The sequence below is a fragment of the Schistocerca cancellata genome, chromosome 2 (assembly GCF_023864275.1).
Source record: "Schistocerca cancellata isolate TAMUIC-IGC-003103 chromosome 2, iqSchCanc2.1, whole genome shotgun sequence".
NCBI lineage: Eukaryota > Metazoa > Arthropoda > Insecta > Orthoptera > Acrididae > Schistocerca > Schistocerca cancellata.
The window spans coordinates 900220844-900236266 of NC_064627.1; the positions used below are offsets into that span (position 1 = coordinate 900220844).

Sequence of the window (15423 nt, forward strand, 5' to 3'; positions counted from 1 at the left end):
AAACACTTTCCTTGGCATAGCCAGTCTACATTTTATATCCTCTCAGCTTCGTCCATCATCAGTTATTTTTCTCCCCAAATAGCAAAGCTCATCTGCTACTTTAAGTGTGTCATTTCCTAATCTAATTCCCTCAGCATCATCAGATTTAATTCGACTGCATTTCATTATCCATGTTTTGCTTTTGTTGATGTTCATCTTATATCCTCCTTTCAAGACACTGTCCATTCTGTCCAACTGCTCTTCCAGGTCCTTTGCTGTCTCTGACAGAATTACAATGTCACCGGCAAACCTCAAAGTTTTTATTTCTTCTTCGTGGATTTTAATTCATACTCTGAATTTTTCTTTTGTTTCCTTTACTGATTGCTCAATATACAGATTGAATAACATCGGGGAGAGGCTACAACTCTGTCTCACTCCCTTCCCAGCCACTGCTTCCCTTTCATGCCCCTCGACTCTGATAACTGTCACTCCCTGTATTTCATCCCTGCTACCTTTAGAAATTTGAAAGAGAGTATTCCAGTCAACACTGTCAAAAGCTTTCTCTAAGTCTACAAATGCTAGAAATGTAGGTATGCCTTTCCTTAATATATCTTGTAAGATAAGTTGTAGGGTCAGTATTGCCTCACGTGTTCCAACATTTCTACGGAATCCAAACTGATCTTCCCGGAGGTTGGCTTCTACCAGTTTTTTCATGCATCTGTACAGAATTCCTGTTAGTTTTTTGTAGCCGTGAGTTATTAACCTGATAGTTCGATAATTTTCACACCTGTCAACAACTACTTTCTTTGGGATTGGAATTATTATATTCTTCTTGGAGTCTGAGGGCATTTTGCCTGTCTCATACATCATGCTCAACAGATAGTAGAGTTTTGTGACACAGATGAGATTTATTTCCGCTAATTGACTCTAACAAGCTTGCTTTTTTTTTTTTTTTTTTTTTAGCACCACTGTGCCCATAACCAGTGTTGTAGTAGAATAAAATTGTCATATCACACACATTATATTTATTGAGAGAAAAACTGCATCATTTTCAAAGCAGTAACAGAGCAACACTATGTCAGCACTTTGATTGTCTTTGGAAATAATGTGAAAGACAATCCAATCTCCACCTGTTTATCTCTTAACAAATTCAAAATGTTTATCTACAGTAATTGTGTTCAGATCTTCTCTAGCTTTAAAATGTGTGCCACCCATGATACAACTATATGACCCCCTGCTCCACTTTTAAGGTAGTTTTACAGTAGCAACTTTTAACATTCATATGGTGGTAGCATTACATGCTGCAATTCATCGTCTCTACACCAGTGCTCTGTGACACATACTATCATGCTGTTCAAAGACTGTAATTCAGATTCAAGCTGGTGTATTTTATTTTTAACACACTGCACATTTTGATGAATAATAGCTAATTCTGAGCAAATTTCTGTAGTGTTTGTGCACTCCAGTGTGGTACATTCTATTTTTCGTATTCATGATCTCTAAGCTGGTGGAGATACTTCTAAGAGAGTGGAACCTGTTGCCATGTTTTATCTGAACTACAATTACAGTACTGTAAAATATTTGTACTTATTTAACCTAAATTTGATGTAGTAGAGTTAACAAGAATGGGACTGCTTTTAAAATCCTGCTGCCTCATTGGTTGTATTAAATAGCTGCTGTGTACCTTCCATAGCTTGCTTAATATTTGCACTACCATGAAATAGTACTAATCAAGCAATGACTATCTATGTTCCATAAGAATAGAGACCTGTTTATAGTGAACCCTGTCACCTACCGTGCAGCTAACAGGAATCTTCAATCCTTGAATCTCAATAATAAGATAACTTGTGGGAGAAGCAACTAATAAGACAATATACTTTCCTTTGATTTGGTGGGTGCTATAGCCAGAACAAACATGACTCTTGGAGCATAGTACTTTATAGAGCAACATGTAAGATACAGATTGTGCATAGCACTGAACACACTGACTGGACAACAGTAATACAGGGTATAGAATAGTCTGAGCACTCCTTTGCGATCACTTAAATAATACTGTTTATTTGGCAGCTCACTGGAGCTGACCCAGGTGGCCTCTATAAGCAGGCCTATTAACTGTTTGGATGCACAATCACTGAAATTGCACATGTCGTGGGTGAAAGTATATCACTACTCCCCTCTAGGGGGTGGGAAGACTACATACATACATAAAATCACTAGGCACAGAAAAATGTATGGTGCAGAAAAAATGGGCACTGGTCCCTAAAAAGCCCTGATACCATGAAAAAGAAACTAGTCTCAAAAGGCACTGAGATTATGAATTACAGAAAACAAAACGGTACTAATGTCCATTTCGTTGCCTGACGATAGTGGCTGTTGCAGCACATGACAGGGAGGCACCAGCAAGCTGGGGCAGAGGTGATGAAGGGGTGGGTTAGCGTGCTGCTGCCCCTCCCCCCCCCCCCCCCCCCAACTCTTGAGACGCCATAGGGCAGCTCTGGGGACGCCATCTCCACAGTGATGTCCTCATCAAGGTCAGCAGTCAGTGGTCAGTGCGAGAATCATCAGGGGAAGCATCAGAGACGACGTCCGCACAGGACTCAGCAATGGAGGCAGCTGCAGTGTCAGGTGCAGTGGGGGTTGCACTGGCAATGGCAGTTGAGGGGCAGGGCTGGAGAGAGAAACCTCAGACAGCAGTCTGCCAGGCAGCAACCCCTGCTGTGGCTCAAACTGGACCGTCTGCGACACAGGATCCAGCCTCGCTGGTGGTGGGGGTGAGGTTGACCCTCCAGAATAGGCCCTGCCGTATGCGGCCACAGCTGGTCAAAGAGACAGGACATCTGCCCATCAATAGTGCGGCTGATGCACAGTCACTGGCCCTGGCGATGCTCGATGACGGCAGGAACCCACTTTGATTGGTGGCCGAAGCCTTGAACCCAGACAGGCACACCTGGCTGGAATCATTGTGAAGCCAGTAAGGCCAGCGGGTGCAGTGTCAGATGTAACAGGGGAAGAAGGGTCCATGGTTGGAGCCCATGTAACAGCTCTGCTGGGTTCTTGATCCCCACAGGAGTGAAACAGTATGAAATAAAAAAACTGTCTAAAACAGCTTCAAGGGGCCTGCCAGATACATACTTCTGCATCTGAGTTTTAAACATCTAAACCATGCATTCGGCTTCATCATTAGAGTGGGGATGAAAGGGGAGGGGGCTATGAGTTGGTGAACACCACTAACCTGACAAAAAGATGCAAATTCTGAGAAACAAACTGTGGGGCCATTATCAGTAACCACGATATAGGGAAGTCTATCAATTGCAAAAACTTAGACAGGGCCAAAATAGTGGCCAGCAAGGATGTGGGTGGACAAAGCACCACATAGGGAAACTTGGAATAGGTGTCCACTACAATGAGCCAATACTGATTAGGAAGGGCTCAGCAAAATCAACATGTGGACGCTCCCACGGGCAATGTGGCTATGGGCGAGGGGAAAAAGACCCCCCACGGGGCTACCTGTTGCTGTACACAATGAGTGCAAGCGGCAGTAAGCTGCATAATGTCCCCATCTATGCCTGGCCAGTTCTGATGTCAGTGGGCCAAAGCTTTGGTGCAAGAGGTCCCCCAGTGACCAACATGCAGAACCTGCAGTACACTACAGTGTAAGGAAACAGGAATCACTACAAGGGGAACAGTGCCCTCCATAACGAACAAAAGAACCCCATCCAACACAGAAAAAAGGTGCTGGAGGGAGAAATAATTATGCAAAGTATCCAAGGCCTGGGTCTGGGGTTTCTCAGGCCAATCATACCACACAAAAGAGAGGACCTGACTTAATACAAGATCAATTGGGACAGCAGATGCTGTCATGGCACTAGTGATGGAAAAACGATCAACCACGTTCTGGTTCTCAGTGTCTAAATAGAAACAAAGCAACTCATCCTGATCAAATGGTGGTTCTGGCCTGACCAGAAGGCAAGATAAGGCATTGATGTTGGTTTGTCGCACTATAGGTCAGTAATCGATATGATAACACTAACGGGAAATGAAGAGAGCCCACCGCTGCAAACGATTCACTGCCTCATCCAGCACGTAAGCCCAAGGGTTAAGAACAACAACCAATGGCTAGTGATCCATGACTAAATGGAACTTAGAACGATACAAGAAAACATAGAATTTCTTGAGAACGAACACAGTTGCAAAAGCCTCCTTTTCAATCTGAGAATACCAATGATGAGCGGAAGTTAAAGTCTTAGAAGCATAAGCAGTGGATCATTCACACCTGTCCACATATTTGTGCACCAACGCCACACGAAATCCGTGCTGAGAAGCATCTGTAGCCAACATGAGATGCTGATATGGCTTAGATTTAAGCAAAGCAAATGCTTGGTCACAAGCTGTAGACCAAAAAACGGCACATTTTTACACAAGAGCATGTGCAAGGGCTGAGCAACAGTAGATGTGTCGGCAAAAACGTATGGTGGTTGGCAACTTTACGTAGAAACACCCACAGTTCCTTAATGGAGGTCAGCTGCAGCAAAGCCACAATTGTGTCAACAGAATGACACAATGGGTTGACCCCTGTGCAAGAAACCTCAAAACCTAGATATTCAGTTGAAGGCTGAAAAAGTTGAGTTGGCAAGATCGCACTTGAGACCTGCAGATTGGAAAACAGAAAAAAATTATCGGAGATTGATAAGGTGGTCATCAGTGGAAGAACCGAAACAACAATATTGTCAAGGTAATTGATGCAGCCAGGCACAGAGCCTGTCAGCTGCTCTAAAAAATGCTGAAAAATTGAAGGTGTGGTAGCAACACCAAAAGATAAGCATTGATATTGGTATAGGCCGAAAGGTGTATTGATAATGAAAAGGCACATAGTGGCCTCATCAAGGGGATTGGATTTATTCTTCCAACAAATCAGTTTTGGAAAAGTAGTTGCTGCCTGATAATTGTGCAAGCAACTTGTCAAGACTGGGCAAAGGGTGTGTATCTGTCATGGACTGAAGTCGCCACAGAGTTGAAACTTCCCCATGGGATTCTTAACGAGCACCAGTGGTATAGCTCATTCACTGGATGAAAGAGGCCAAAAACACTTCAAAGGACTTCGAAGCACATCCGTAAGTGTCAGATTCTCACATTGATGTGCTTTTTCAAAGACTTCCCTGTCTGGATCCAGACGAATAATAACATTATGCACCATGTGATCAGCGTAGGATTCGTGATGGGTACTAATGACAAATTTACGGTGATGGCTCAACCCATGTAATTCTGCAGCCCAGGCTTTGTAAGATTGGTTTGGGTGTTTCTAACAACTGTAAAATTATACATGCATCGCAATGACATGCGTTCTGTCTCAGTAACAGGTTGAGAGAAGCTTGCACATTTCATCAAATGATAAGTTGGCCAGTTCTTGTAAAGGCACAAGTTGGCACAACAACTGATAAGTGCGTGGTGAAAGTAAGGAAAGAAAGGAAGTCTTACACAGATTTGCATCATCCACACGAAAAACCTGGAAATGTTGGTGTAATCATGTCTTGTAAGAGTCCCATTCTTCAGTTGATTCATCATAATCCAGAAAGGGTGACAGGTGCACTGACGGGAGAGTAAGTTGCCACAAACATGCAGAGGCCATGTGACTGAGAGCAATGGCAAGAGCCAGCTGTTGTTCTCTGAAAGCTTCCTGCTGGGCAATGAGACATTGGAGTATTTCCTCCATCGTTATCAAGTGACTTAGCACTTACAATAACATGCAGAGGAAACATAACCCTCCCTTGTCACCAAGTTTGCTACAGCAAGAACAATATGAGTTTTGGAACATAGCACCTCATTGAGCAGCACGTAAAATGCAGGTTGTGCGTAGCACTGAGCATGTTGACTGGACAACAGTAATACAGGGCACAGAATAAGCCGAGCACTTGTTTGCAGTCGCCTAAATAATACTGTTTCTTTAATGGCTCATCAGAGTGCACCAGGGGCCAGCTTAGGTGCCTCTACAAGCAGGCCTGCGAACTGTATGGATGTGCAATCTCTGACATCGCGCACTTCATAAGCGAAGGTATATCAGTGGGGACTGTTGCTTTGTCAGATGTGTTGTGGAGACCTTCACACCAGAAAGGCCATGTAAATCATAATGTAACACAATGTTATCTTTATTATAAGCAACAAATAGCTGTAAGGAGTGTAAGAATTCAAGAACTTTGGAGAGGCATGTGCAAGTGGTTATACTCGTCACACTATACTTACTGCTCTATTTTGCTGAACAAAATTTTGTAACACAAAAGGAAGTGCAGTATTAAAAAAAAAAAGTCAGTGCCTTGATTGTCAAGTCAACACAATGGAAAACACCTATAAGTGCCAAATTCACTGAACTGGGAGGTTATTTGTGTCAACTAGTAATATGTGAGGACTCAGTTCTGGACCTTTTGGAATTTCGCATTTTGTGTTTCCCTATTCTGACTTCAGTTTTATTTCTGTAACACAGTTTGTCAGGGATACCCGCTCTGTGCTGTTATGAAGATATGACTTTATCCATGCCAGAGAGGCTTAATTCATGCCATAACACTCAATCTGAGGTCACCTGTAGGACAGATTTTGTGATTTTTCTAGAATTTTCAGTGAATCTGTAATAAGAGATGTGTGTCATTGCTGCCTACAAATATCTGAAGAAGCTGAACTAGCAGATGGACACAAACTAGCCTGAGAAACTGTATTTACGAAGTTTCAAGAACCAGTTTTAAGTGATGAATCTAGCAATATACTACAACCTCTTACATTTTGCTCCCGAAGGGATCACAAGGACAAAATTTGGTTAATTATAACATGCAAGAGGCAGGCATTTAAACAATCCTCGTTCCTGTGCTCATACGTGAATGACATGGTAAGAAGTCCTAGTAACTGGTACAGTGGGAAGTACCTTCTGCCATGCACTTCACAGTGGTTTTTCATAGTGAGAATTTAGGTTTAGACTGGGGACTGAACCCTAGCCTTTCAAATTTTATTGCCTGGCACTTACCCACTGAGCCACGAATCGACATTTATGCCAAACACTTTGTACATATCTCGATGAAGTGATTTGTGAGCTCTGAACTGATACTCAGTAATATCATATATCAGTTTGAAAAGCTTGTAAGGATGTTGCAGGGGAGATTGTGCTGAGAAATAATCATTAAGAAAAAAATGGTACATTGCACTGTTTCTGTGTTAATTAACATTGAATTTAGCCCATCAAGCCATTGCACACATGGAAATTCCAGTGGCCCACCAGAGACGGTGTTGCCAAATGTGTTCCACCGGAATAACAGCTGATGAATACATGCTATACAAACCATTTTGTGTGTTCTTTCTTCTCTGGAGTTGAAGGCTATGGGGGGAGGGGGGGGGGAGAGAAAAGTATGCTGAAAGTGGCAAAGAAATTTAGGTGAAACAAAGAACATCATGTACAAAGTAGAAAAGAACTGCAAATTTATCTTTTTCAGTCTTTGACACTTGTTACAGCTTTTTATCAGTTTTATTTTTCATGCTATTAAAGAATGAATCTGTAGTACTGAGAGTAAATAAATAAATAAATCACCCCATTGATCACTTATTGTGGAAAGTAATGATTTTCACCAGGAGTCACTTGTAGCTGAGGTTTTTTTACTAACTCTTTTATAAATTATTATTTTTTTAAAATTGCAGTGTACTGTTTGTCATTGTCCTCAAAAGACATAAGAAATGCCACTTACTGTCGATTTAATTTCTTGTGCCTTGAAGGACCAGATGGAGCTCGCCCACCAATGAAGAAGGCTAAGCTTATGCGTCTTGAAAGAAAACAGGAGAAGCTAATGAAAAAGGGTTTCAGCAAAGAGGAAGCTGAGAGAATGCTGAAAGAAAAGAAACAGCCACCTCCACAGGGCAAATCGTTGGAGGAACTTTTAAATGAACCTCTCCCTGAAGACCCTGCTCATCGACTTGAGGTTAGTGGTTGACAGTATACGAGATAAGAATACTTTGTACTTGTGTCATCAAAGAAATATAAAAATAAACATGTACTTTACTAACAGAGAAGTCACTGTTATATTTATTGAACCATGGAGGATGACAGAGAGCTTTCTACACATATGAAAAACTAAAGCTTTTTAAATACACCACAAAATTCTACTTGGAGCAGAAATGACACTTTGTGAATGTTCATTGCCTTCAGCAATTAAGACTTCCGATCGAGGACCAGAGAGACATGCTGCAATCACAGCAACTATTGACTGCTTGACACATTTGTACCCAACACCTACAAGTAAAATTGCTTAGTAATCAAATTGTTACTAAAATGTTGCAGAGGATATCCCATCAATCAACTGCAGTATCAAAGTATGTTGGTAACAAATAAATTGTGATTTCTTGATAAATGGTGCTTCGCTGATTACAACTATCTAACAAAGAAAAGAAATCAAGTTATCCGCCAAAGCTCTTTTTATACTCAAAACTAGACACAAGACAGAATTCAGTGATTCTATAAAATATTATAACAGGCAGTATTCTGATAGTAATATTAGTAAAAATGCAGTGACTGGTCTGCAGGCAAGTGATAAATATAATCATTACAATTATTTGAAAAATATACATCCAGCTTTGTAATTGTTAAGGAAACCGAACAACAGGCATTTTCTGAAAAATAAATATAATAAAATCAAGTGGAATAAAAATCTGTTAGTAGAGAGTTCATTAACCTTTGTATGAAAAGTTGAAGTACTAAATTTTGCAACAAACTGTGCTACAGTTTAATTCACTATGCCTACTTTGGTATTTAAAACTCAATTTTGCGCACTAAAAGCACTTTCGGTAATTTTATCAAGCAAACATTCAGAATGCATCTCTTTAAAAATATTCAATTGTGTTACTCTTTATGCAATATCTTGATGAAGGATGCATGTTTCAAAAAATATATTTCATAACAACTCGTCTGTTCTGAAGGCTCTTCACAAAACAGTGTACAGATTCAATGCACATAAATGTTGCTTGGATTTTATCCTGTGCAGGATTTTCAAAAGAGGGTGGGGGATTTTTCATTGCTCTATGTGGCACCGACGGAGTAATATATTATGTTAATTAAGGATGAGATTTGTTAATAATCATGGCTCAGTACACACATATAAAATACAAAAAAAAAAAATCAAACATATTTGTATTCCAGAATGATTGATTGTTACCATCCTCACAATGTCTCGTGAGAAATTGTCAAGGATATTACTTAATTTCCACTTTTAAAAAAACTGAATTAATTTTACACTTACCTGTAATAATATGAGCTGTTTCTTTCAGAAACACACATGCCTAACAGCAGGAGACAAAACATAAGGCAGAAAAATATGCCTTGAGCTATGGCCAAAACCTGAAAAAAAAATTGTCTCCATGAATACCCTGTGATGGTCTTCCACTCACACATATAGATTTGCTACACAGTTGCAGTTGTTATGCACTAGAATTTATTTAGCTGATTCTGAAATATGACTTTTTTTCTCCTTCAGTGTTCTGTAATAAGTCAGCATCCCAGCATTGCATCATCAGTATGTGTATGAAGAAGAGTAAATCTATCTGCACTCACACGCACTGCCCCCCCCAACCCCACCCCCCCACCCCCACCCCCCCGGACACACACACACACACACACACACACACACACACACACACACACACACACACACACACACACACATCTTTTCGATGGTAGGATTTACTAGGAATTTTATGAAGGTGGAAATTTTTGAATTTTTGTCAATTATGTGTAATTTAATACTTATACAGTAAGTTCTCTTGACAATTTGGGACAAGTAGGAGTTAGGGGTGACACTATCTCCCACTCCATTATCCAGCACCTCTGTGATCATCACACAATCTGTGTAATATGCGAATAAAACCACATTCATGAGGAACATTGTTTCAAGGTAACCATTTCCCATTTTAAGCCAGTTTATCATCAACGACACGATTTCTACAATGAATCAGCACATGCATAACATGTTGTCTATATGTGTCATTGTTTCATATTAGTTGTTATAAGAAAAAGTTGAAGAATATGTACATATTCATTTGTGTTTGCAACTGATTATTGTGTTTAAAAATGTTTGTCCTCACAAGTTCCACGTCGTCTTCAGGTGGTATTCTGATGTTTAAACTAATAATGACATAACGGACAAGTTAGATGAAATGGTGTGTAATCACGTTTCTGATTTAACAGTATTTTAGAAATTGCGGGACGCATACTTATCTGTCATTGAAGTGTCAATTAATGAAGGAAGGGTGCTAGACACACACATATTAAAAACACCTTTGAATCTCTTAACTTTCAAAACATTTCGATAGTTTCTTCCTCAAAAGGAATGTTAGTTCATGGGAGGGAGTATAGAATGTGTAGCTGCTTTTGAAAAGGAAAAGTTGCACAATCCTGACACAGGAGTCTGATTTAGCTTCTGCATCTTTCCCTATAACCTACCTTTCTCCTAATCGAAGAGTGGGATTGACTTCTCCATCCACCCAGCCTTTTTATAACTCAAAGTTTCATGGTATTAAAGAAATTATTTGAAAGTTTGAAAATACTCTCTTTTTATTACTTTTTATTTTTATTATAATTTTGTATATGTGTCAACTTCTCTCCTGTTATCCTATTTTCAGTAGTTGGCAGAAGGTACTTCCATTGAATCTTAAAAATTATTGCATACTCATTTCTAAGTTCCATTTAGACTGCTCGTAATTTATTACTAATTTGTGTCTTCTTGTTTTTAACTAGAAGTTATTGTTAAATAAATTTGTCTTTTTCAGAGTTCTTTCAAGTTTATGTGAAGTGTTTCATCACAGGCCGTCTTTGCATTTTGCACTGGGTCTTAGTACAATATGTCTTATTTGTGTCTTGTATGAAGTGCTCAAACCTTGGCGGATTTGACAGTATCATATCCCATTGGAGCAGTTTACATCACAACCCTCCAGCATTATTATGTATTGGCATCTATAATTTGTGAATACTGTGTGTCACAAACAACTTGTGACAATATGCACTTAATAAGATGTATTATGCCAATTTAGTAGGCAAAGAAATACATCACAGAAAAATAATACTGGTGGTTTTTCAACTTTTATATTAAAGCCTTATACCAAACAAAGGCTGTACAACTCAATAAAGTGCTGTATACTAGGACTAAACTTGTTTTTCAGCACTGACAGTCCAACTTTTTTCCTATTTCTGTTATGTTTGAATATTGTAGCCTCTACCAATAGCAGTTCCTTTCATGTTAATGTGTGTATTAGGTGCTTTTGGAATAATGCTGATGTCCTAATGCAGTGTAGTAGTATAGTTTGTATGCTATCCATCATAGGTCCGATTGGTTCGCTCTACACCACCAAGCCGAGAATATGAACAAACATCAGAGCAAGCACATGAAGTATTCCGCAAATACCAGATGGCTGTGCACAGAGAGCCTGCTGATAAATGTACTCCGCACCACTACAAACGTTTCCTTGTTACATCTCCCCTGAAGGTAAAACCGTAATGATCAACAGGAACATGAACGTGACACCTTGCTAATGGCCACAGTATCAGCTGAAGAGAATTCTGACAAGGAGAATTTTTTTCAAAATTTCTGGAAACTCCATACTCATATTCCTAGGACAATTAGTGCAGAATTTTTTAATGTGTATTTGTTGGTGGACTTGCTTTGTGCATCATATTTTAAACCACACTATACTCCTTACAGTCAGAATGCTTTCAGTACTTCTATGTAGACTTCCTGCACACAGGAACATACTTACAAATTACTGCATAATGTAGTATGAGCCCCAGATTTCTTCTTTTCATAACTACTTCTATTTTTACAGTCCTTATTAACTGATTTTGCCAAGTTTTACTGCCATATGTATCTGAAACATCAGCTAAGTTTCAGACGTATTTCATACGGGTAGTGACACTAAATCTATAGTGAGGTAATCATCAAAATACATTTGACATATACCTGATTGCATTCACATATCAATCCTTATGGTTCAGTTTGTTACTTTATTTGCAGGGTATGTTGAAACTGTACTTCAGTTTTTCCAACATTTCTTATAACTAAACTATAAGAAATTAGGAAAGTAAAGAAAAGTGGAGGAATGAGATCTACAATTATTTCATGTTAGAATCTGAACTAATGTGCATACACTAACCTCTGAATCACTCTTCTTCATGTCACAGTTACCGAGGTTAAAAAAATTCTATGTGCATAATCTGCAAGTACCACTAAATTGTCTCTTCTCAGCCATATATATCAAACTTCAGAATACTTGACTTTGTAAGGGACCTCTTAAAGTGGAATTATTCAAAATTTCATTCTTATATCAAGAATTCGGTTCTTCTAACAGTAAGTTGCATGATATAGTGGTCCAGCTGGAGGACACATCAATCAGTTTCAATGTGGTACCACTGTTTACCATAGTTCCACTTATTGAAGTGTTGGGACAACTGATATTGCAGAACTCTTTAAATATTATCTCATGACCACCTTCCTCGAATAGAGTAATAAGTTCTATGAACAGACAGATGGCATGGCTATGGGGAGCACCTTAAACCCAGTAGTACCTTATTTCTTCATGGAAAAATTTGAAGCATTAGAAACCGCCAGCAAAAAACAGAACATATGGTTCCTTTATGCTGATGATATATTTGTGTTGTGGAGACCTGGCAGAGAGTAACTATATTGTTTTCATGGACATCTCAAAGGGATAATCCGTAGATTCAGCTTACTTTAGAGGCAGAGGAAGATGGATAATTACGTTTCCTTCATGTGCTAGTCTTCAAGAAAGATGATCTTAGCTTGGTCCACATGGTATTTTGGAGACACACACACGTGGACCATTATTTACACTGGGATTCAAATCACCACCCATGATAAAAATGAAGTATTACAAAAACATTAGTGAATGGAGCATGATATATCTGTAAACCACGGCTGCTTAATGCATGATTGAAATATCTCTCAAATGCATTCTTCAGGTGTGGATATTCATCCATTGTGATAAAAAAAGGATTAGGACAGCTATGGAAAGATCATAGCAGTGTACAGGTGTCTACAAAATCCAAGGTTTTTCTGATGTTCATTAAAGTCATGACTGACTTCATTGGAAAGATCTTGATGAAACAGTATATTGCTGTAATGTACAGACCTATACAGCAGATACAGCAACACCTAAAGTTGGTCAAATATGCTTGCAAACTGCTGAAAAAAGGAAGGAATTTACAGGATTCCTTGTAGTCGTGGAGATGTGTACCTGGATAATACTAAAAGAACCATCAAAAAACAACTAGAACAACACAAGGGCAGCTGTAGAAGGGGAGAAACAGACAAATCAGCTGATGTCTAGTGTGCTTTGTGCCCAGAAGACCATCAGTTTTAATTTGATAAGACTCAAGTACTGACAGCCACAAGCAGATAGTACAGAAGGCTTTACAGAGAGACAATTGGGATTACCAAACTTTACAATAATTTTAATCAGAAGGAAGGAGGTGTGAAACTGAATGATATCTGGATTCTGATGCTGAAAGAGAGATGTATCGGTCTTCCATCATGTGGGTGATGGTAGCAAAAGATAACAGCAACCGGCAGTGGCCAATTGCACTAGAGTTTTCAAAACATGTCACATCATGCCTCTGCACGGGAGCACACGGAAATGAAACTTTAATTCAGTCAGTCGCAAGTCAGGGTGCACATCATACCTTTGGTGCAGCCTAAAAAGGTGTGATTGTGACAGTTATGTACACAAAATACGTAGAGTATTCCTTAAAAAAACCTTGAAAATAAGTTTGCAGTGATGCACTCAAAAAATTATGTCCATAAATAGTTAATAGTGCGTGTAGTAAATGATGATAATACTATTTGAAATAATTAAAGTAGCCAACGACTGCTATGATATGCGTTCACACACACAGATGATTACCATTTACAGTTACAGCACCACCTAATGTTCTCATTTGGCCAGTGTTCTTCATCAAATACTTCATAACTCAGATCATCAGCTCCTGTCAATATTAACCTACAGTTGCTTCTGCCCATAGCCTCATGCTCTTTATCCATTATTTTAAGTAGTAGTGACATCAGCACTGTAGTTATTCTTACGCATTGTGGTTACTGTGTTACCATGTAAGAATGCTACTTTCTGCGTGGCATACAATGTATTGGTACTACTGGAGCTATAACTTGTAGGTACCACTCAAAACACGTCACCTGGGCTGAAATAGTTTTGGTTGGATGAGATCCTCATTCCCAACATCAAAAGCCCATGAAACCAGTTGCTGATCAGTAGTGATTCTCTGTTAATGTGATAACTGACTACATAAGTTCCTCCAGAAGACTACATGAGCAATCCTTACCATCTTCTCTAATGTTTCAAATATATGGTTATTTGTGTTGAAAAAGTGCAGACAGTTGCCTCATCATTTCTTAGTAGTATAACTGTTGTTATATGCCAGGTATCTGGCCTGTTTCATTTATTCGTTGGTGGACAGATACATGCAGCTGTACTTTGAGAGCTCCTTGGAAATGACTGGCAGATTAGTTTCAGCGATGCCTCAAATAAATAAATACAGTGTAAGGGTAGACAAGTATTAAATTAACATCTAAAATCATTTTCTATCTTGTAAAAAGCTACCTAATATTGTGCATGACTTGTAAGGTTGTATAACTAAAAAAAACTAAAATGATGAAAGTTCATAGTTTTCATACTTACTGTGGAGTTTCAAATTCTGTATCTACACTCAAAGTTCAATGTCCACTAGATTCTAGTTGAGTATTCATCAGCTGGATGACTGCTTTGTGATTATTGGTAGTAACATTATATACCGATCAGCCAGAACATTATGACCATCTACCATGGTAGGACGCTGGAGAGAGTTGGCACCACATCTACACACACTAGTCACTTAATTCCCATGAATTCCGGAAGGAGGGCAGTGAGCTGTGATTCTTGAAAAATGCCACTGCCATTGGGAAATGTGATGGGCATGAAGGAGTGTATGTGGACTGCAACCAGTGTGCAATACTCCTTGGCCATCATGGTGCCTTGTACAAGCACCACTGGACCCATGGATGCCCACATGAATGTTCACCAGAGCATAACGGAGCTGCCACCACCTTGTCTCTGTTCCGCAGTACAAGTCTTATGGAGCTGTTTCCCTGGAAGACGACTGATTCACTCCCTCCCACTGGCACGATAAAGAAGTTAACAGGATTCATCATATCGGGCAGCATTCTACCTCTGATCCAATGTCCAGTGCTGATGGTCACGTGTCCATTTCACTTGTAGTTGCCAACATCATGGTGTTAGCATTGGCACACGCATGGGTCATCGGTTGCAGTGACTCATTGTTAGAAGTGTTCAGTGCACTGTGTGTTCAGACATACTTGTTCTCTACCCAGCATTGAAGTCTGATGTTAATTCCACCACAGTTGA

At 39.5% G+C, this 15423-nt stretch overlaps 1 protein-coding gene across 2 annotated transcripts in view; it reads left to right on the top strand.

Annotated features, from left to right (window-relative positions):
- Nucleotides 1-15423, top strand: part of LOC126162839 (arginyl-tRNA--protein transferase 1) — a 183930-nt gene that overhangs the window by 79635 nt on the left and 88872 nt on the right. Inside the window, exons 6-7 of one of the 2 annotated variants that reach the window (XM_049919601.1) lie at nucleotides 7726-7928; nucleotides 11319-11480. In XM_049919601.1, the coding sequence (XP_049775558.1) occupies nucleotides 7726-7928; nucleotides 11319-11480 (365 nt within the window). The remainder of the gene's footprint in view (nucleotides 1-7725; nucleotides 7929-11318; nucleotides 11481-15423) is intronic. The other variant, XM_049919602.1, reaches the window with a different exon arrangement.